Below are 21,692 nucleotides of genomic sequence, written 5' to 3'. Positions count from 1 at the left end.
TATCTTTGAGTTGGCAGAATCTGCCATTCTCCCAACCAGGTGCAGAATGACTCTGAGTGGGGGCGGGGGACATCACTGCATTCAGATGGCTGTCCACATAGACGGTCCCTAAGGGTCTCTTCAGCTGCAGGGGACTCGCAGTTCATACCCAAACTCCCCTAGGTAGGGTGAGTCTGTTCACACAGCATGCCACTGTCTTTTTCTCTGAGTCCCATTAACTCCCCATTACATTCATCGTTAACTGGGAATGGCATCTGCTCTGAACCTGCATGTCTCAAAATGTGGCAGAAGGACAGAGAAACTCAACTAGTCCCCAGCACCTCCAGTTCAGTGTAGACACCCAGTAACCCTGCGTGTTCGCTGTGATCCATGGAGAACCACAACACTGACTTGGTATTAAGCAGAGCATCACTTCAGAGGTTCCTCAGCTGCATCACCACTGCCAAAAAATAAGGACAAGCCAGCGATTTTGCAGAAGGCAACAGCTTTGCAGAATAAAAACCATATACTCAGTTCTAATCTAGATGTTACTTCAGCCTCCTCAGCTTGGAAAATGCAGCCAGACAGACTTCTTTTGCCTCCAACTCTTCATCTGAAGAATGCGAAGGACCAAGCCTGGGCTCCTGATAAGAACAACATCTTTTATTGCTCCACGTACCTGCCAGAGGATGTGGGTTGGGGGTGAGAGAACGGCATCCTGTAATTCAAGGACTTCAGGAGGCAATTGTTGCTGCTTCCGTCAGACAATACTGGGCAAGCTGCTTTCTCCTATTTACACATTTTATCAGCTTCCTTTGTAAAGGGTCAGTGTTGCTAAATTTAACGTCTACAGAAGAAACTGATCCCCAGTCCCCCGCTTTTTGGCATCAGGACCCATTTTGTGGAAGACAAATTTTCCACAGATAGGGGGCGCCAGATGGATGGCTTCGGGATGATTCAGGTGCATTACATTTATTGTGTACTTTATTTCTATTATTATTACATACTCATCATAATTCATAATGCAGAATCGGTGGCTTCCTTCCTTCAACTATAAAGTCCCATCTGAGGGTAATGGGAGGCAGTGACAGATCATCAGGCATTAGATTCTCACAAGGAGCACACAGCCTAGATCCCTCATGTGCGCAGTTCACAATAGGGTTCGTGCTCCTATGAGAATCTAACGCTACTGATGATCTGACAGGAGGCAGGGCCCAGGGAGTAATGCTCACTTGCTTGCCTGCTGCTCACCTCCTGCCATGTGGCCCAGTTCCTAACAGATCACAGACCAATGGTACCCCAGGGATAGGGGCTCCTGCCTTACAGGATACTACCCCAAGTCTCAGAGCTGCCTGTAAGGACTGAAACTTCCATTCCCTAACTAGAGATCTTCTACTCTGTTGGTGCTATGGTTGCCAGGTATCTGGTACTTATTCAGGCCGTCTTACTTTTGGATATTTATTTGGTATAATAAAAATTTTAAACCAACAAAAATGTATCCTTAGAAAATCTTTTGTAAAGACTGTCATGCATGTGTAGAAAGATACTCTGAGCCTGGACCTTAAGGTTTCCAAAGCCTGTAGCAGCCATCAAACAATTCTCAGATTCCCAAGATTTGCTTCTCGTGGCTATAAGGGTGAAGCAGAAATTCTTCACTCTTAGAACTGGGGCAAGTCTTCCCTTGTTCTGTAAGGGATCTCCTTGAATGAAGCCATTTACTAATGAAGATATAACTTGGGTTATGTTGGTATAAAATCATATCCAAATGCAAACCTACAGATCGGGTGGTTTGGTGTTCTGGTTAAAACTACAGAAACTGTTGCATGGCAGGAAGGTACAGCTCTCTACATTTTTGTATGTGAGAAGATTAGCTGTTACCCAGGTGGACCAAAAGATATGTTTTGAGTCTTGGAGGGGAGGGCTGCGGTGAAAACCAGCTCAGGAAAGGAATGCCACTTGTCCAAAGAATACATCGTTTGTGCCTTATTTACAGAAATAAAATTGAGTTGACCTTGCCACATACCACCGGGTTTGCCTGTCACACCCCTGCCTAACTGCTGCTCAAATACAAAAGCCTAGACCTTGTGGTGTGGCTTATTCATTGGAACAGGATGGCAACCCTCCTTAACAGCCTGTAGTGATAGGAAAAAACATTCTTCCTGTCGTACAGGCATCGACTGTTGCTTTAAGATCTGCATGTTTAGAGCTAGAGTGAAACTTCTGAGAAATCACCTCAGCAAACAGAGTCCATCTGTACCGTTAACTCCTAGGGCTCCATTTGGCTGCCTGCAGCCCTGTTGACAAGGATGTGAGGTCCTGTCCTGGCTCATCAGGAGAGAGTGCTGCGATTGATTAGTGATGTCTCTCCCAGGGGCAGCATAGGAAGTACCTGCACCTGGGCTGTATGGTCACTAAACAATTTAAAAGTCTCTCATTTTACAGATTATGAAAACAAAAGTCCTGCAGAGACCAAGTCAAAATGAAAATCCAGTTCTTTTGACCACTTGCTCTCATTATATTACCACAGCTCAAAAATGGACTGGAGGCCCACCATCCCTTATCAACAATTCTAAAATCCAAAAAGCTCTGAAAACATGTAACTCATATCAGGGAGGATCCTAACTTGAACATGAGGCTATTTACAATATTTATAGCATTTGTTTACAGAGTGTTGCCCCAGACCTTGCTGGGAGGCATTATATATTACATAGTACATGCTCAGTATTTCTTTTATAAAATCTGGAAAAAAGCTGAAATCTGAAGCACTTCTGGGTCCAGATATATTGGATAAGGGGTGGCAGGCCTATACCACTGACCCGTCAGCCTACAGGGGTGTGGTAGGTGTCATGGCCTTAAAAGATACCCACGCCCTAATCTGGAACTTGTAAATCTGTTATTCCTCAGACATTAATTAGTAGCTATGGACCTTAAAATGAGATTATCCAGGATTAACTGTGGGCCCAATCTAATCACAAGTGCTCTTCAAAAGTAGAGAACTTTCTCCAGCTAGAGTCAGAGAGAGACAGCAGAAGAGGAAGTCATAGAGAGCTTTTAAGCAGGAGAAGGACTCAATCTGCCATTGCTTGAGGGACCACCTGGAAAGCATAAGGAATGCAGGCAGCTCCAGGTACAAAGATTGGCCCCTGGTTGATGCCCAGTAAGGAATCAGGGCCTTCCGCTGGTTCATTTGGCCAGCGACGTGAATATACCTGGAAGCAGATTCTTCTCCAGGGCCTCCAGATAAGAGACCATCATGGCTGACATCTTGATTTCAGCCTCATAAGACCCTAATCAGAGAACCCAGTCCTGCTTTGTCAGATTTCCCACCTGAGGAGCTGGGAGATAATACGTGGGTACTAGGGTAAGTCATGAAGAAAACGAATACATGGAACAAGCCTGACTCTTCTCTCATAAGGTGTCCTGTTAGCATCTACTCAGACTTACCTTTCTGCGTCCCAGCCAGAGCACTTTACCCCCATCAGACTGTTCCCTTGCATTCTCCCTCCCAGACACACGAGGCTTTGCACTTTCTTAGCAATGACATTCACCAGCCAGGACTGCAGAGTCCTTTCCCCCAGGCCTCTCTGCCTTTCTCTGCCACCCCCTCCATCCCTGCCTTCCACAAACCGGTGAACAGGCCACTGGCCTCCTGGAATGTGATTAAATCCTGCCCTACAGAGCACTCACTGCTGCTCTTTTCAGGGCCTAAAACTCTTGAAAGATGAAATCCTCGTCTTATGCCTCCCTCGTGGCGCCGTAATGCCCGTCATTACACAGATTAAACCTTGATGGATATTTGCTCAGAGAATGACTGATGCAGCCCAACAGTGCTGGACACTGAAGTGTGCAGCCCCTGGGTAGGAGACGGTCACACAAGGGAGGGGCAGTCTCTAGTGCTCCTAGTGAAAATAACCCCTTAGATTTGTACTGGGATTTGCAGTTTTCAAAGAATTTCCAAATATATTATCTCATGTCATTTTTTTTTTTTTTTTTTTTTTTTGAGACGGAGTCTCACTCTGTTGCCCGGGCTGGAGTGCAGTGGCTGGATCTCAACTCACTGCAAGCTCCGCCTCCTGGGTTTATGCCATTCTCCTGCCTGAGCCTCCCGAGTAGCTGGGACTACAGGCGCCCGCCACCTCGCCCGGCTAGTTTTTTGTATTTTTTAGTAGAGACGGGGTTTCACCATGTTAGCCAGGATGGTCTCGATCTCCTGACCTCGTGATCCACCCGTCTCGGCCTCCCAAAGTGCTGGGATTACAGGCTTGAGCCACCGCGCCCGGCCCTCATGTCATTTTTTACTATGTCAACTTTTTTTTCACCAAAAACCCATGACATAAACAAGGCAAGTCTTTTTAAATTCCCAGTTTTTGCTTGTTTGAGACAGAGTCTCTCTGTGTCACTAAGCCTAGAGTGCAATGGTGTGACCACAGCTCACTGAAGCCTCAACCTCCCAGGATCAAGCGATCCTTTCCTTGGCCACTGGAGTAGCTGGGACTACAGGTGTGCACCACCATGTCCTGCTATTTTTTTTATTTTTATTTCTGTAGGGACAGTGTCTTGCTACGTTGCCAGGGCTGGTCTCGACATCCTGGGCACAAGTAATCCACCCGCCTTGGCCTCTGAAAGTGCTGGGATTGCAGGCATGAGCCACCACACCTGGTTTTAATTCCCCGTTTTGATAGATGAGAAAACAGAGGTTCCAGAGGGTTATGAGATTTGCACAGTCAGCATAGGTAACAAACCCAGCAGTACAGACGCAACCCTCTCGCAGTGCAGGGCAGAGAGGCTGCTCTAAAAATCCAAGGCACACAGAGACAGGAGCAGCGTGCTAGAGCTGTAAGCTCTGCAAAAACACCACCCAGGTGAATGAGACTGGCTCAAGGTGTCCAGGAAGGTAGATTTAATCCTGTCTGTTTCTCCAAACCCAACTCCCTCCTCTTTCCCCTCCTCCATGTTTTCCTATGGAAAAAGCTTTTCTGTTTAATTTAAAGCCAAGAATATCTGGTCTAAAGTATCACTGCTAGTGGAGGAGAAAAGCCCAAAAACGGGCCGGGCGCGGTGGCTCAAGCCTGTAATCCCCGCATTTTGGGAGGCCGAGACGGGTGGATCACGAGGTCAGGAGACCGAGACCATCCTGGCTAACACGGTGAAACCCCGTCTCTACTAAAAAAATACAAAAAACTAGCCGGGTGAGGTGGCGGGCGCCTGTAGTCCCAGCTACTCGGAGGCTGAGGCAGGAGGAGAATGGCATAAACCCGGGCGGCGGAGCTTGCAGTGAGCTGAGAACCGGCCACTGCACTCCAGCCCGGTTGACAGAGCGAGACTCCGTCTCAAAAAAAAAAAACAAAGAAAAAAGAAAAGCTCAAAAACTCTAATCCCAGCAGTGTGATCATTAAGATGCAGACGTGACTACCTTCCCTGGGGCACATAACAAGAAGGACCTGAACAAGGTAGAAGACCCAGCTCCACCTGGGAATGAAACCATTGCCCTGATCTCCCCACTCGGAACAGGAATAAAAATACCTGTTTCACACCTCCTGCAGTTGTGAGGATGAAGTAACATCGTGAATGTACATCTTTCCAAATGTGTATGGGGCTACCTATATCTAACCACTATCATCCCAATGACCAGCACTAAGGCAAATCTGCCTGTTTCACCAAATAGCATCCAAGTTCCCAGCTATCCTCTTACCATGTGTTGCTTTCTTCCCTCGAGGCTGGCCTCGGCATCCTATTAACCTGATTTCATCTTATTCAAAATACTAGTGAGTAAAGAGGAAGGATAATGAAGAAGTAACTGTAGGATTTACCCCAAGTTCTACATAAGCTCAAAGGGGACTCTGACTACATGTTTGCTTCAATCCTTCCTTCCATGAGATAATCACAGCAGAGTTGAAAAAACACTACTGATACAAATGCAGAAATCCAGTGTACCCTGACGTGCATAAGACTGAACACTCTCATGCCCAAGCCCAACCCTGATATTTTTCCATTATTTGGACTTCTTCAGGCAGCAACTGATAAATCAGTACAAATAAAAAGGGTCCCTGTTAACCAGAAGCACTACCTCCTAAAAGAAACTGACTCCTCCACAAGAGATTCTACAATGCTGAATATACACCAATATTTTGGTTGAATTTAATTTTCACCCATTCTCCACAGCCCTCGGGAGATTTTAGATCAGACTGGTAAGAAGTGCATACTGATTCAGGTCTGGAGTATTTTATTAGAAAATGGGGCACAGTTTCTAGTGACGATCTTTTTTTTTTTTTTTTTTTAAGACAGGGTTTTGCTCCGTCACCCAGGCTGGAGTAGAGTGGCGTGATCATAGCTCACTGCAACTTCCGCCTGCCCAGCTAAAGTGATCTCCCACCTCAGCCTCCCAAGCAGCTGGGACTATAAGTGCACGCCACCATGCCTGACTAATTTTTGTGTTTTTTGTGGAGACAGGGTTTTGCCATGTTGCCCAGGATGGTGTTGAACGCCTGGCTTCAAGTGATCCATCTGCCTTGGCCTCCCAAAGTGCAGAGATTACAGGCGTGGGTCACAGCACCTGGACTCTAGTGATGATCTTTCATTGGAAATTTACTACAAATCTAACAAGACAGCTTTACTCTAATAAATTTATAGCTGATTTCCCTTGAATATTGTTGATAATCCTGGAAGACTGATTGCTCTTTAAATCCCCCCAGAGGTGCTCAGATAAGGATTACGGTCACTAACTTCAATAAAAACTGCTTGAAGATTTTTTTATAGCAGATGTTGGGCCTTGTGTATACAATGCAATTTTGAAGACATGACAATATACTTTTAGATATTAGAGTTAAAATAAATTATGGCAGAAATTTGGAAATCTTTAATCCTTACTGTGCAAATCTGAATTGCATTTTGGAAACACGTGGGATGCGTCCTAAAGCTCCAGTCTTGGTTTCTCACCAGAAACCAGAGTTCCGTTCTAAAGGAGAAGGCCTGGGGGCAGTGATGAATTCTGTTTTAAATATGTCAAAGTTACAATGAGAGAGGGGATTAAAGTAGACATACAAAAATGAGGGCATTCTAACTAATTTTGGGGTTAATCACTTAATCTCTTCAAACATTTGTTTCTTCATCTGCACAAAAGAAATGGTAATGTATTGTCTGTTTCACAGGAGTGTTGTGAAAAGACATAACTCGATGAGAAAAAGTGTTGTGAACTCTAAATCACATGTATAAGATCAGCCTGGCTGGGTGCAGTGGCTCACACCTGTAATTCCAGCACTCTGGGAGGCTGAGACAGGAGGATCACTCGAGCCCAGGAGTTCAAGACCAGCCTGGGCAACACAGTGAAACCCTGTCTCTAGAAAAAATTTAAAAACTAGCCACGCATGTGCCTGTAGTCCTAGCTACTCAGGAGGCTGAGGCTGAAGGATAACCTGAGCCCAGGAGTTGGAGGCTACAGAGAACTTATGATTGTGCCACTGTATTCCAGCCTGGGTGATAGAACAAGACCCTGTCTCAAAAACAAGAAAAACAAAAAGAAAAAAATCAGCGTGTATCCACCACTACTACTGCTGCAAGTAGCCTGGGAAATCCTGATGCATCTCAACTAGAATCATCTTCTCCTTTAACATCAGCTCTTCCTCCAGACACACCTGTCCATCCTGATGACACCTCATTCTCCCAGGCATCCAAGCTTAGAAACCTGGTCATGCTGCCTTGTTCCTCCACCCTCTCTGATGCAAGAATGATCCCTCTTTTTCAAAATATAAACCTGATCAGCTCAACCCCTTGCTCGATAATCACTGACAATTTCCAATTGTTCTTGAAAAGAGTCAAAACACGTAAGTCGCCCCCAAGACCCTGTCTTGTCTGGCCCTGCCCCACCCCCTACAATGTTTTCCCTGCTTCTGCACTCCAGTCACACTGGCCCCTTTGGCTCCTCCAAAGCCCGCTTTCTCGCCAGCTATGGAGCCTTTGCCACACTGTTCCTCAGCTGGAACTGCCAGCCCTAGGGGCCATGCCCTCTGCAAAGCCATCCTTGGCTTCATGGAGCTGCCCAAGTGCTAATGTAATTGGGGTGAACAGAAACCTATCCCTCATGTCACAGCACTTGTTACTGTTTGAAATTATATATTATGTGATGTCTCTCTCTCCCTCCCCAACTAAAATGTCATGAGAGCAGTGATTCTGTTTTACTCCAGTATCATAACTTCACTATTTAGCACCTATTGGGTACTCAAAATATGTTATGAGTAAATCAATCAACCTTGGGATCCCCTCCTCACTGTCGATATATTTAAGCTAAGAAAAATGTATAGGGGCCGGCCACAGTGGCTTACACCTGTACTCCCAGAACTTTGGGCAGCTGAGGTGGGAGGATCACCTGAGATCAGGAGTTTAAGACCAGCCTGGACAACGCAGCAAGATCCCATCACTATAAATAATTGTTAAAACTAGCTTGGGGTGGTGGCCTGTGCCTGTAGTTCTAGCTACGAGAGAGGCTGAGGGAGTATTGCTTGAGCCCAGGAGTTCAAGGCAGCAGTGAGCTATGACTGCGCCACTACACTCCACCCTGGGGGAGTGAGACCCTGCCTAAAAAAGAAAAAAAATTTTTTTAATGTACAGGGAAGAGAAAAGTGAGCTGACGAAATATCTGATATGTGTTTGGAGGCACTGAAATAAGTGCTCAGTATTTAATATCTGTGATGGTTAATAGTGAGTGTCCACTTGATGGATTGAAGGATGCAAAGTATTGTTCCTGGGTGTGTCCGTGAGGGTGTTGCCAAAGGAGATTCACATTTGAGTCAGTAGACTGGGAAAGGCAGACCCACCCTCAATCTGGGTGGGCACCATCTAATTAGCTGCCAGCATGGCTAGGATAGAAGCAGGAAGAGGAACATGGAAGGACTAGACCTGCTGAGTCTTCCAGCCTCCATCCTTCTCCTGTGCTAGATGCTTCCTGACCTTAAACATCAAACTCCAAGTTCTTCAGCTTTTGGACTCTTGGATGTATGCCGGTGGTTTGCCAGGGGCTCTAAGGCCTTCAGCCACAGACTGAAGGCTGCACTGTTGGCTTCCCTACTTTCGAGGTTTGGGGACTTGAACCAGCTTCCTGGCTCCTCAGCTTGCAGATGGTCTCTTGTGGGACTTTACCTTGTGATCGTGTGAGTCAATACTCCTTAATAAACTCCCTTTCATATATACGTCAATCCTATTAGTCCTCTCCCTCTACAGAACCCTGACTAATACAATACCTCACTTACTCATCACAAAATCCTACCAGATTGTATTGGTTTTCCATTGCTGCTGTAACAAATTACAATAAACTCAGTGCTTTTGAACAACACAAATTAGGATACATTTCGGTAGGTCAGAGACCCAACCCTAGGCCAACATCAAGGTGTCAACAGAGCTGCGTGCCTTCCATAGACTCAAGGGGAATCCGATTCCTTGCCTCTTCCAGCTTCTAGAAGCTGCTTCGGTTCCGTTTCACGCATGGTCTCTTCCTCCATCATCAAAGCCAGGAACATCACATGTCTCTTGTCATTATCCTATACCCACATCTCCCTCTGACCTCAACCAGGAAAGAGTCTCTGCTTTAAGGACTCATGCGATTAAGCTGGGCCTGCCTGGATATTCGAGGATAATCTTCCATCTCAAGGTCCTTAACCTTGGTCCCAGAGGCAGAGTCCCCTGTTCCACGTAAAGTAACGTGTTCACGGGTCCTAGAGATCTAAATGTGGATATATTTGCCATTACTCTGCCTAACAAATAGATGGTTTGTCCCCTTTTTATAGCGGGAGAAACTCAAGAGCTAAAAGCTACAGCATGAGGAGGTGAGGGATGCAGGATTCAACTTATTTTTGGTTTTCCAGAAAGCAGGTCTGTCTCTCTAAAATGGTTGCTTCTCCATTTTTAATAACTATTTAATAATTAGGGTAGCATAATGAAACATCTCTGAGAAAGTCAATGAGAAGTAACTGCATTCACTACCCAGGGCTGCTGCAAGGAATGGCCATAAACTTGATGGCTTAAAACAACAGATATTTACTCTCTCACAGTTCTGGAGGCTAGTGTCAGAAATCAAGGCTGTGCAGGGCTGTGCTCCCTCTTCCAGCTTCTGGTGGCTCCCATCTTGTGGCAGCATAACTCCACTTTCTGCGCCTTTCTTCACTCGGCCTTCTTCCCAGTGTTTCTGTCTGATAGGGTTTGCTTGTGTCCCCACCCACATCTCCTCTTGAATTGCAACTCCCACAATTCCCATGTATTGTGGAAGGAACCTGGTGGGAGGCGGTTGAATCATGGGGGCGGGTCTTTCCCACGGTGTTCTTGTGATAGTGAGTGGGTCCCACTATACTGACATATACAGAACGTACAATAAAAATGTAAATGTACCATCGAGTCAATTGCCTAAGAGGTAGCAGACACCTCTTTAAATGCTCACACTATCTGTGAAGATCAGCCTCCTCGCTGTGTGGCCCGCTGTCAGAGTGAACTTCAGCAAATATCATAGGAGCCCCTGACAGCATCTTCTCTGACACAGGGAAAGATAAAAAGCAGAAATATAAAAACCTGTCACCCATCTATTTCTGTATTCCTTGTATCTAATTGTTTCTTTCTCCACTGCCCCCATCTCTTTCCATATGACAGTTCAGCAGGCACCTAAGGAATGGAACAGTGCCACTCTCAATATAATATTTATGAGATGGTTAAAGAATAATAACTGTGGTACCTATTTTAATTTCCATTTTAATCTTCTGTCCTATTTTTGAAAAAAAAGATCTAAAAAAGTACTGTAATTCAAGTACAGAGATAAGCATACATACTTAAAACTTTCTTTTTTTCTTAAGAGTCAGGGTATCACTCGGTCGCCCAGGCTACAGTACAGTGGTATAATCAGAGCTCACTGCAGCCTCAAATTCCTGGGCTCAGTCAATCCTCCTGCCTCAGCCTCCTGAGTTGCTAGGACTACAGGTATGAACCACCATGCTTGGCTATTTTAATTTTATTTTTTGTGGAGATGAGGGTGTCACTATCTTTACAGGATTGTGCCCAGGCTTGTCTGGAACTCCTGGCCTCAAAAGGGATCCTCCTGCCTCGGCCTCCAAAAGCACTGAGATTACAAATGTGAGCAACCACACTCAGCTCCATAATTAATACTCTGGAAGAAGCTTTCTTGTTGTTGCTATTGTTCTTGGTTTCATGGGTGTGGGAAAAGGAGCCGTGTTAGGGGAATCTGGTGTTACGCATGCTGAGTGCAAAGCACACCTGGGGAGGCATGGAGGCCTCGCTGAGGATGTGGGAAGCATGCCCAGGGCTGATCCTGAGAAGAAAAACCAAATTTAGAAATTTTTCTTCTTAAATATTTTGAGCCTCATATTTGTAGCCCTTCATAAAAAGCTTCTTCATAGCCCTCATATTAACAACACTTAACAAGCGTTGTTATTAACTCTTAACAAGAGTTAAGGAGTTAATAGTTAATATTTAAGGAATAGCCTGGGGGTCCTGCAGACCTGGGTTGGAATAAGACCTTGGGCAGGTTGCTTAACCACACCTGGCCTCAGTTTCCCCAGCTGTAAAATGGACTAATGTCTCTAGTTCATGTTATTGTAAGGATCACATGAGACACTCAGCAGTGTGCTTTGCTGTGGAATAACCCCCTGACCATGTTAGTTATCAGAGCCTCACTAGGCCCTAGAAGGAAGCAAGAGATATCTGTACTCCCATTTGATAGCCTCAAAGAAGTCGAAAGCACACACAACCAGTGCTGCAGAGCTGGAGACATGAATGGAAATCAAACAACTGTAAATCCCTGTTAACTCTCAGTTGTAATTAAATTCCTGGCAGAATAAGGTACTTCATAATATAGTTTTATTGTTCTCCCAAACTATAATCCAGCTAGCAAATTATGTTTGAGTTTTTTAAACCACCTGAACCATAAGAGAATTCATACCAATTCTGAGTATAAAGTTTCTATTACGTTGGGGAAGTAACTGTCCCCACAGTCACAGGCAGAGCCAAAGAAGCCAAACGAGCACTGATGTTTAGAGTCCGCAACAAAAAGGCGGAGACTCGGTAGAAAGTAATCTACATCGTGAACAGGCCAAATCTGCCCCTCTGCCTGTCCTTGAAAATAAAGTTTAATTGGAACACAGCCATGATCATTCGTTTGTGTATAGCTATGAGAAAGACGGCGTGGCCCATAAAGCCTAAACCATTTATTATGTTGCACTTGACAGAAAATGTTTGCCAACCTCTGCTGTAACAGAAGACATATAATGGGGCAGCAATGGGGAGAACCTGAAAATATCTTAAAATGCCAAATTGCATTCCTAGTGTTCTCGCCTGGTACTTTCAGTCTTATGAAATAGGGGTGCTTTATTTTTCACAAAGTAGCAGGGAAGGTAAATCCCCCAAGTGACATGAGCAAGAGGATCTTAAAGTTAGGAGGAATTTCTCCCAAGAAAGCCAGTGGAGGATCCTGACACTCGGCCACAGTGGTCTCAGTGGCCTCAATAGCTTTTTTTCTCCCCCATGATGAAATTCCGCACACCTACAGATAGGAAGGACTCACTCGGATTTTCTCGTCTTCCAGGGTTGGTGCTGGGCTAGATCCTCGCTCCAATTCCTCCTTTTCTGCCACTGTCTTGCAGATGTCTTTAGTCAGCTGGTTATCTGGAGGCTGCAGATCATTGTACTGTGATTTTGTTTTCAAGCTATTGGTGAATTCTTCAGAGTGAGTTTTTCTGAAGAGAGGCAAAAGGACATTCTGAAAAACCATTCTTCAACAGGAAGAGCTTTTCCAAAGCAGATGTCGACATTCAAATTACGTGAAAAACAGTAACAGACACCACTTACTGAGTGCTTCTAACATGCTGGGCCCTGTGCCATCACCTGCCTCAGTTTCCCTCAGTGTAAAGACGTTAACTTCATCCTCATCACAACCCTATGAGGAAGGCATTGTCATCCTCACTTTGTTATAAGAGCTCCAAGAAATTTTGTAATTCATCCAAGACCACATAGTGGTACAGCCAAAATCTGAATCCTGGTCTGCCCAACTCCTGGTTTACAACCTATTAGAACATACCATCTCCTTCCAATCGATCGTTAAATAATTCCTTTATCTTCATATGTCCATTGATAGTTTTAAAGTTACAGGCACTAGTGGGCAGCATCCCAGCCCTTCAAAGTCCAATGCACCATAGACTGTGCCACAGACTCTGCTTTGCATCCCTAGCCCTTGGGAACTCAACTGTGGTCCTCATGTCTGTCCCAATTTCCACTTTAGCATCTCAGAGTAATGCTGTCAAAATCACTGCCCAGAGCCAGAGGAGGACACCCAGAGCACCCCAGCTACCCAGCAGAGGAGTGCCATCACCTGCCTCAGTTTCCCTCCGAGTTACCTTCCTACATCTGCAGTTGATATCACTTCTCTCTTGAAAAACCTCACTGTCCACAGAATAAGGTACAAACTCCCAAATCTGGCCTCTGAAGCAATTGCCCAAGTGTATTCCAAATGCTTGGAAGACCTCATCACTCCCCAAAGAACCATCCGTAGTCAAGTCTAGGGGCCTTGGTTAAGCCCTGTGCCTGCACTTTCCTTCTCGGCCTTCTGTAGCTGGAAAACCACTCCTTTCAAGGTTTGGTTCAGATTTCACCTCGTCTGTGGATTGGAATGATAGGTCCGACCTATGCTTGGTAAACTCTGTTTATACCTTCATTATAACCAAATCACAGCCTGCACTGGCCACAGTGAGCTGTGCATCTGTCCATTTCTCCTCCTAGACTGGAAGCTCCCTGTTTCTCTTTGAATTCCCAGTACATTGCACTGTGTAGGCACCCAAAGAGCCTGATTATCCAGCCGCCTGTATCTGAGTGATCTCCCTGGAAGGCCTGAAGCTCGCACAGTCACTGCATTTCTCACATACGTTCCAGATACTCAGCTGCGTCGGCCTGCACTGCTCTAACATGACTCTAGTGCAGCCACGGGTGATCACTGGGGAACTCACACACTCATACAGATCAAAACTGGAATGACAAACAGGGAGAGGAAGCAGCAGATTTGACAGCACTGAAGACTTTCATGAGGTCTTTAGTGCTATCAAAGACTTGAGACCAAAAGTCTAAATCAACCTTCTAAAGAGATCCAAAAGGTATTTAGACCAAAAGCCTAAGTCAACCTTCCAAAGAGATCCAAAATGACTTTCGTGACCCTCCAACCCAACACCATTCTCCCACCTGATACTGTGAACAAGGGGCGTATTTGCAATGTTTTCTAACGTCTGGAGGGTCTTTAAGTCTCTGGTTGGTTTGCAGATCGCATACCTGAGCTCTTCTGCCTCCTGTTCTGCTTTCAGCCGGGCCCTCTCAGCAATAATTTCATCACAGAGCACATCATAGGGTTTATCTAGATGGTGTTCGCCCATCACCCACACCCAGACTTCCTTATCGGCTCCCAGCTTCCAATGAACGGATTTGCCATTCTCTGCAAATAAACACACCAACAAAAAATTCAGATTGGACAAATATCTTTAGTCATAGATTACTATTTCCCTATATTCTCATCTAATATATATATATATTTTTTTTCAAAGACCCTAAACACTAAAGTATTTAGGATCTTTGAAAAAATATATGTATATATATTAGATGAGACAAGGAACTTCCAGCTGCTCAGGAACATCTGTAGGTGGCAATGGCAGTGGTGACAGTGACAGACAGCTTCAGTGAAAATATTTGTTTTAAAAATATTAGGGGTATGTTTTTTGTACGTTTTATTTATTTATTTTTTTTTTTGACACAGTCTCGCTCTGTTGCCCAGGCTGGAATCCAGTGGCATGATCTTGGCTCATTGCAAACTCCGCCTTCTGGGTTCAAGCAATTCCCCACCTCAGCCTCCCAAGCAGCTGAGATTACAGGTACCTGCCACCACACCTGGCTAATTTTTGTATTTTTGGTAGAGACAGGGTTTCACCATCTTGACCAGGCTGGTCTTGAACTCCTGACCTTGTGATCCACCCACCTCAGCCTCCCAAAGTGCTGGGATTACAGGTGTGAGCCACTGCACCCGGCGGCACGTGCCTATTTTATAAATGAAGAAACTGAAATGGGAAGAAAGCATTCATTGTTTGCATTATCCTTTAGGGTAACAGAGCTAGCACTTCATATCATAATCTCTTCAACCTAACAATCTCCCTGTAACCCAGAATTCCATAGCTGAAGGGTGTGGCATTTGTACTATGTTCACAAGCTTCACTGGTGGGTAAAAAGCAGGTTTTATCATTTTATTTTACTTTTATTTTTATTGTATTTTATTTGTATTTATTGTTTTATTTTAGAAATAGTGTCTTGCTCTGTCACTCAGGCTGGAGTGCAGAGGTGAGATCATAGTAGTTAGGACTACAGGCATGCACTACCATGCCCAGCTAATTTTTAAAATTTTTTGCAGAGACAGGGCTTTGCTTTGTTGCCCAGGCTGGTCTCAAACTTTTGGCTTCAAGCAATCCTCTTGCCTCAGATAAAGAGGCATTTTAGATTTAGACCAGCTTGAGTTCAAATCCTAGCCCAGCCACCTATGAGCTATGTGACTTGGACAACTTATTTAAACTCTTTAGGCTCAATTTCCTCATCTGCAAAATGGGAATACCAGTATCTACTACCTAGGGTTGCTGTGGGTAGGCAGGCTACCTGTGCCAAGTTCTTCCCCTAGTGCCTGCCACATAATAGGAGTTCAACAGAGGTTAACTGCTATCATTGCTAGCCTATTATTTACTTATATGGCTGCCTCAGAGATTCACACCAGCCTGTGAGAAGATAATACGACCAGGTAGTGTGATACTTGGTAAAGCTACTTAAATAACCCTTGTTTACAATTGGCCTCACAGGTTAGATTACATCCTAGTGCTCTTGAAATGCGGCCACATGGGTCATGCTCCCTTAAACCGGAGGCAGGTGGAGCATACCTAGGAGAGGCCAACAGAGATCATCCCTGAGTCTGTCAGGCCTACCCAGGGCAACTGTGGGCCAAACGTGGACCTCTAGTCAAGACCCCAAACTAGCAGTGGTGCTGACTGCATGGAAGAGGGCACCTGGCTGGTACGTGCGCTGGGCCCTGTTTGATAAGCGAAACATCCACACTGGGATTGTGTCTTGTCCTCTCACACTAAGTCAAAGGAAGTTTCCAATTAAGGTGTCTTCTGTCCAATGTATTGTTGACTTTTGTAGTGTGGCCTCGGGATACATTACCAAAGCAGGCTGCTCGAAGCCAGGCTCGTGCTTTCTTTTGACCCTTTCTACCCTTCTTAGTACAACGGATACTCCTGCAGTATGTTCTAAACAGAGATACTGGGCAGAGGGAACAGACTCAGACTCTGCCCTACCCAAGAATTCCCATTTACTGAGTTCACTGTGGAGAAACAGCGGATGTGGCCGCCAGGTAAGGAGGGGAAGGTCAATCCCTCCATGCCCGAATGGGGCTGGGCACCAGTGCCAGCTCCTGGCAAGCTCGTTGTCTGTTTGACGTAATGCCAGATAGTTCATTAACTTTAGAAAGCTGTCAAACCTCATAAAACTCCCTTTATTATACTCTCTCAGGCCAACGAATAATATTTTTATGGTGTCAGCCTCTCAGCCTTCACCTAAGTAGTTCTCTGTGGTATTTTTTTTTTTTTTTTTACAGCAAGAGGAAGATGCCCAGAAAGGATGGCAGAGGAAGAAAAAGGATGAGCAGAGGGATTCCAGCAGCTCAACTAGGACAGCCCAGAACAGCCTCCTGAGAAGCCACAGGCTACAGGCAGGGCAGGAACTCTTAGGGAAACGGGGCATTGCTGCAGGTGGGGAGAGATATCCTAGAACTGCATGTGAACAGTTGGGGCTTCAAAGCCAAACACCAAGAAGAGAGCAAAGGAGAGGAGCAGAGTCAAGAAAGCTTTAAAGGAGGGAACAAAGGGAACACGGTGACCATAAAGAAATAGTGGCTCTTGGCAAGAAAAAAGAGAATGAGATGTGAAATGTCAGAGTTAGCGAGATGTTGAAAAATGGGCTCTTGACAGAGTGGCACTGACAATGGTCTCTGTGCTGACTCCTCACCTCTAAGAGCTCTTCAATGAGCTCAGAGAGCAGGGATACTGGAGGAGCTTCAAGTGGTTCCATGGAACTCCCTGAAGCTGTAGGAGGAGGGGGAACTTGTTCTAGTATAATGAGTGTTAGCTGGGATACCCTTGGCTTCACACCAGATGAGGAGATGACTCTCAAGGCCTTCAATGTAGTTCATTCTACAAGGTAGAAAATGAGTTTTTGCTATTATCAAGATGTAGAGCTAGATGCTGCAGGTGATACAGGAAGGAAAGGGATGAAAGAGATGTGCCCATTCCCCTGCAAGTAACCTAGAGTCTACAAGAGAAGGAGCAAGACATTAGGTGATTCATTTGATGAATTTTCATCACAGATCTAATACGTGTCAGGCACTGAGGTAGACACAGTGTATTCGTCCATTTTCACATTGCTGATAAAGACATATCCAAGACTGGGCAATTTACAAAAGAAAGAGGTTTAATTGGACTTAAAGTTTCATGACTAGGGAAGCTTCACAATCATGGCAGAAGGCAAGGAGGAGCAAGTAACGTCTTACATGGATGGCAGCAGGCAAAGAGAGAGTGAGGAAGATGCAAAAGTGGAAACCCCTGATAAAACCATCAGATCTCATGAGACTTACTCACTACCATGAGAACAGTATGGAGGAAACTGCCCCCATGATTCAATTGTCTCCCACCAGGTTCCTCCCACAACATGTGGGAATTAGGGGAGTACAGTTAAAGATAAGATTTGGGTGGGAACACAGAGCCAAAGAGGTGTCACGCAGGTGAACACTTAGGACAAGACAGCCCAGTCCCTGTCCTCAGAAAACTAACATTCTAGTTATGGGAAGCAGACATGGATACTTAACTAATTATAAAATTATTAGAACTTCGAAAGGTGGTAGGGTGCAGTGCTAAAGGATGCTGTGGGAATGCTTAAAAAAAGGAACTAAGTCCCTGGAGGGCCAGGGCAGCATACATTATAACCACAGGGGATTTTCTACTAAGTCCAGTGAGGATTCAGGGGATGGAGAGATTGCTCTGGAAAGACAGAGGAGAAATAAGACAAGTTCTTTGTACTGAGTATGGGAGGATGGATATGGAATTTAGACAGAAAGCGAGAGTGTGTTTGACACTGGATGCAAAGAACAGCGTGACCAAAGAACAGAGAAGGGAATCAGCAGGCAGCCATGGGCAATAGGAAATGAGGGTCTCCACCAGGGCTGAGAGGGGCACCAGAAGTCACCTGCACGTGTGTGGCATGGGCCGACCATCACACAGGGGAGCAGAGGGCCACATGGCACAGGGTCCCACACACCTGGCTAAGAGACTGAAATTTAGGCCCTGTACTGCAGTTGAGCCAGAAAGCTATAGCAAAATCCCAGTTTTACCCTTGACAAGTTATGAGACCATGCATACATCAATTTATGTCTCCAAGCCTGAGTCCTTCTATAATAAACAGAGGTAAGAAAGCCCTACCTCACATGCCTGCTGGGTAACAAATGCTCAGAATGTATCATTTCCACATTCTTTATCTGAGTGGCCAATGAAGAATGCATGAATATTTCTGAGCAGATGGTGCCAGGATCAGAAAGTGATTGAGGAAGCTCTGCTCCGCATGTCAGTATATATAGGACGGACCAGGGTGGCATGTGGTGGGTGTTCAGTCAGCATTTGGAGAGAGAATGGGGAGAGACTGGGGTGAAAAGACCAGGAGTGAGGCAGTCAGGTCCTAAACAAGGCAGGCATAGGAAAGGACAGTGTTCAAGAATATAGGAAGGTTCAGGCCACTGGATTTAAGGAAGGTCTCAAAGATGATGCCAGAGTCCTGAAACTCACTAACTGGGAACACAGCAGGGGACAGGCAGAAGTAGTGACAAGAAAATTAATTTGCTTAAGGAGTTTAAAAAAAAAAAAAATGAGCTGTTTTGGAAGCACAGACTATGTCATTTTTACTTTTACTAGAAATCCATATGAGGACATTCAATCGACATCTGGAATCCAGAACTGGAGTCCAGAAGTGAGGCCGAGATTAGCCATGTAGACATGGGAATGACTCTATAGATGGCGTCATTGAAGCCGATGATAGAGATGAGCTCACAGAGAGAATGAAGCCAAGAAGAGAACCTTGGAAAAGCAGGTGCTTTATTCAGAGGGTGGAAGAAAGAGGAAGGAAAAGACAGTCCTGACTGACAATAAACAAATGAAAACATGGAGGCTTCTGTTGCCCCAAATAACCAAACAGTGGAGGAAACCAGGGAGAACGTCCTGCCATGTCGCTGAGACAGGAAAGGGACAGGGCAGTGTCAAGCTCTGCTGAGATGAAGGGGAGGATGATGCACACTGAGAAAAGTCACAGGCAGCCTCGGACTTCAGAGAGACTCATTCTAGTGACACCGGTGGGGACAGGCTACAAAGGCGGGATGGAAGGGATGGTGAGAACTGGTGCCGGCCGTCAGCGTGTGCTCTGGAGTTCATTGTGAAGAGGAAAAGGAGGATTCCGTTATTGGCTCAGCAAGTATTTACAGAGTGTCTGCTACATTCCTGGCACTGCTCCATAGACCTGAGGGACAGAAAGAGCACTTGAAGAGCACAGATGACTGAACGATTTCCTTAAATGGGGGAAACACAGGCAGGGAGTATACTTGGGGTGTGGGAAGAGGTGAGAGAAAGGATGTCAAGGATGATGCCCAGGGAATGATGGACAGAAGGAGGTGCAGGTGAAGAAGAAAGTGTTGACAAGGAGGTGAGGGAAGCTCCAGTCTGGTAAGAGAAGTTGAAAATGGATACACAGAAGCACATTTCTGCACGCGGTGTACCTCCTTAAGTGTGCTTCCTTAAGGGACATTTCAGGAAGCCTCATGGGACACGCGCGTCTTTTCCTACTTGAATACCGCCCAGGCATTCTGGATTTTCTGTCTGCTTCACCTTAAAATTACACGCACTCTTTAATCAGAGGTGAGTGAAGGAGGGAGCTTTTTATAGCACTTCCGTTTAATTAGAGGGTTTTTCTTCCCAGTCCTTGAATCATGTTTATACACTGCAGGACTCTTCATGTTTGCTATCTTGGGGGTTTCTTGAAGAGTTTTTCTAAAACCAACTTTTCTAGAAAGGCGGGTCAGTCCTGCTCGGAACCACACCACAAAGGGACTGCCAAGTAGAGATATATCCAACTTCATTCTGCAGAGAAATCTCTAAGATCTGAGAGACATTTCCCCCTGGGGCCTCCTATAACTAGGCAGTGTTGAAAAACATCAGATAAAAGTGGGGTGACACATGTCCCCAACAAGGAGATGGCCGGGCTTGGTCCAGTCCTAGGTTGCAGTGTTATGCCACTCACAACACTGTTGTGTTGTATTAATTCCCAGGTGATGGGTACGACAGGGGCGCCTGAGGGGGAGACGTGGGCATCAGTGTGGATTAGCTCCTCAGGGGCGGTGAATGCCAGCCTCAGACTCAGCTAAGGTGGAGATCAAGGGCTAAGACTCACCTTTGCGGGGTCAGCCCTTGGTCTCCACCCCCACTGGATACAACCTGAAGGGCAATCATAGTAAAAGATGTATGTGCGAGAGGGGGAGAGGCACGCACACACATTGTCACATACACTACACACACACACACACACATACACATGACGGGGGAGAGAAAACAGAGAGAAAGCAAAGGAGAATCATGTACTTTATCCCCACAAAGAGAAGACCAAGGACTGAGCCAACAGCTGCAAAAGAGAATCAACACCAGGACCTCCTATGAGGTAGAGGGGACAGTGGGAGCAATGTTCCATATTAACTACAGCGGCGTCTCATCAGGACAGTGGGAGCAATGTTCCATATTAACTACAGCGGCGTCTCATCAGGACAGTGGGAGCAATGTTCCATATTAACTACAGCGGCGTCTCATCAGGACAGTGGGAGCAATGTTCCATATTAACTACAGCGGCGTCTCAACAGCGCTGATGGAAACAAGGTGCTCACCCATACCAAGGTTGCTACCATGCTGGCAGACTCCCAGAAACCACGGCCACATTGTCCCAAGTGGATCTTCCTTCCCTCTGGCCTCTCCTTTGGAACACCCCAGTTCCCCTCAGCTGACCCAGAAACCGGAAGACAAATGCCTGACTGGCAGGAGCCACATCCCTTCCAACTGGTTAATGCCCAGGCCCTATCTGTCACTAATATCAGCTGAGGTGATTACTCACCTATTTTACAATGAGGAAGTTGAGGATCAAGGAAGTTAAATAACTTGCCGAAGATCTCAGAGCCAGTAAACACTGAGACCAGAATTCAAAACCGTTTTGCATGAGTGATGGCAAGACCTGTTTAGGACAGCTTACCTCATACAGCCCAAAATGAAATGCTTTGGAGGGTGAAAATGGAGCAACTGAAAAGGGACGCTAGGGTGGTAACCACACAGGACCCCACTGGGCAAGCGGGGATGGGAAGTCGTCATCATGTACTTTCCTGGCGCCACAGAGCAGCGGGGTGATGAAAACGCTAGGTCTAGCCCTGTATTCATTTTAATGAAGGCTGAGGCCGATTCCTATGAGAACGTCCTGAAACAATTCAAACTGTTGCTTTCCCCATTATTTCCTACATTTGTTAGCATAGGTAACCATCCTGAAGCTATTAATATCAAACTCAATTTTTAAACATTTTAATA

At 45.6% G+C, this 21,692-nt stretch overlaps 1 protein-coding gene across 2 annotated transcripts in view; it reads right to left on the bottom strand.

The window, feature by feature from the left end:
* SH2D4A (SH2 domain containing 4A) overlaps nt 1–21,692 on the bottom strand; it is an 88,338-nt gene that overhangs the window by 54,508 nt on the left and 12,138 nt on the right. For both annotated transcript variants that reach the window (XM_030937631.1, XM_030937632.1), the window contains exons 3-4: nt 14,284–14,443; nt 12,533–12,704 (exon numbers count right to left, since the gene is read on the bottom strand). In XM_030937631.1, coding sequence (XP_030793491.1) covers nt 12,533–12,704; nt 14,284–14,443 — 332 coding nt within the window. The remainder of the gene's footprint in view (nt 1–12,532; nt 12,705–14,283; nt 14,444–21,692) is intronic.

Source organism: Rhinopithecus roxellana, chromosome 9 (genome assembly GCF_007565055.1).
Source record: "Rhinopithecus roxellana isolate Shanxi Qingling chromosome 9, ASM756505v1, whole genome shotgun sequence".
Lineage (NCBI taxonomy): Eukaryota > Metazoa > Chordata > Mammalia > Primates > Cercopithecidae > Rhinopithecus > Rhinopithecus roxellana.
This window is presented reverse-complemented; position numbering and strand designations above follow the sequence as displayed.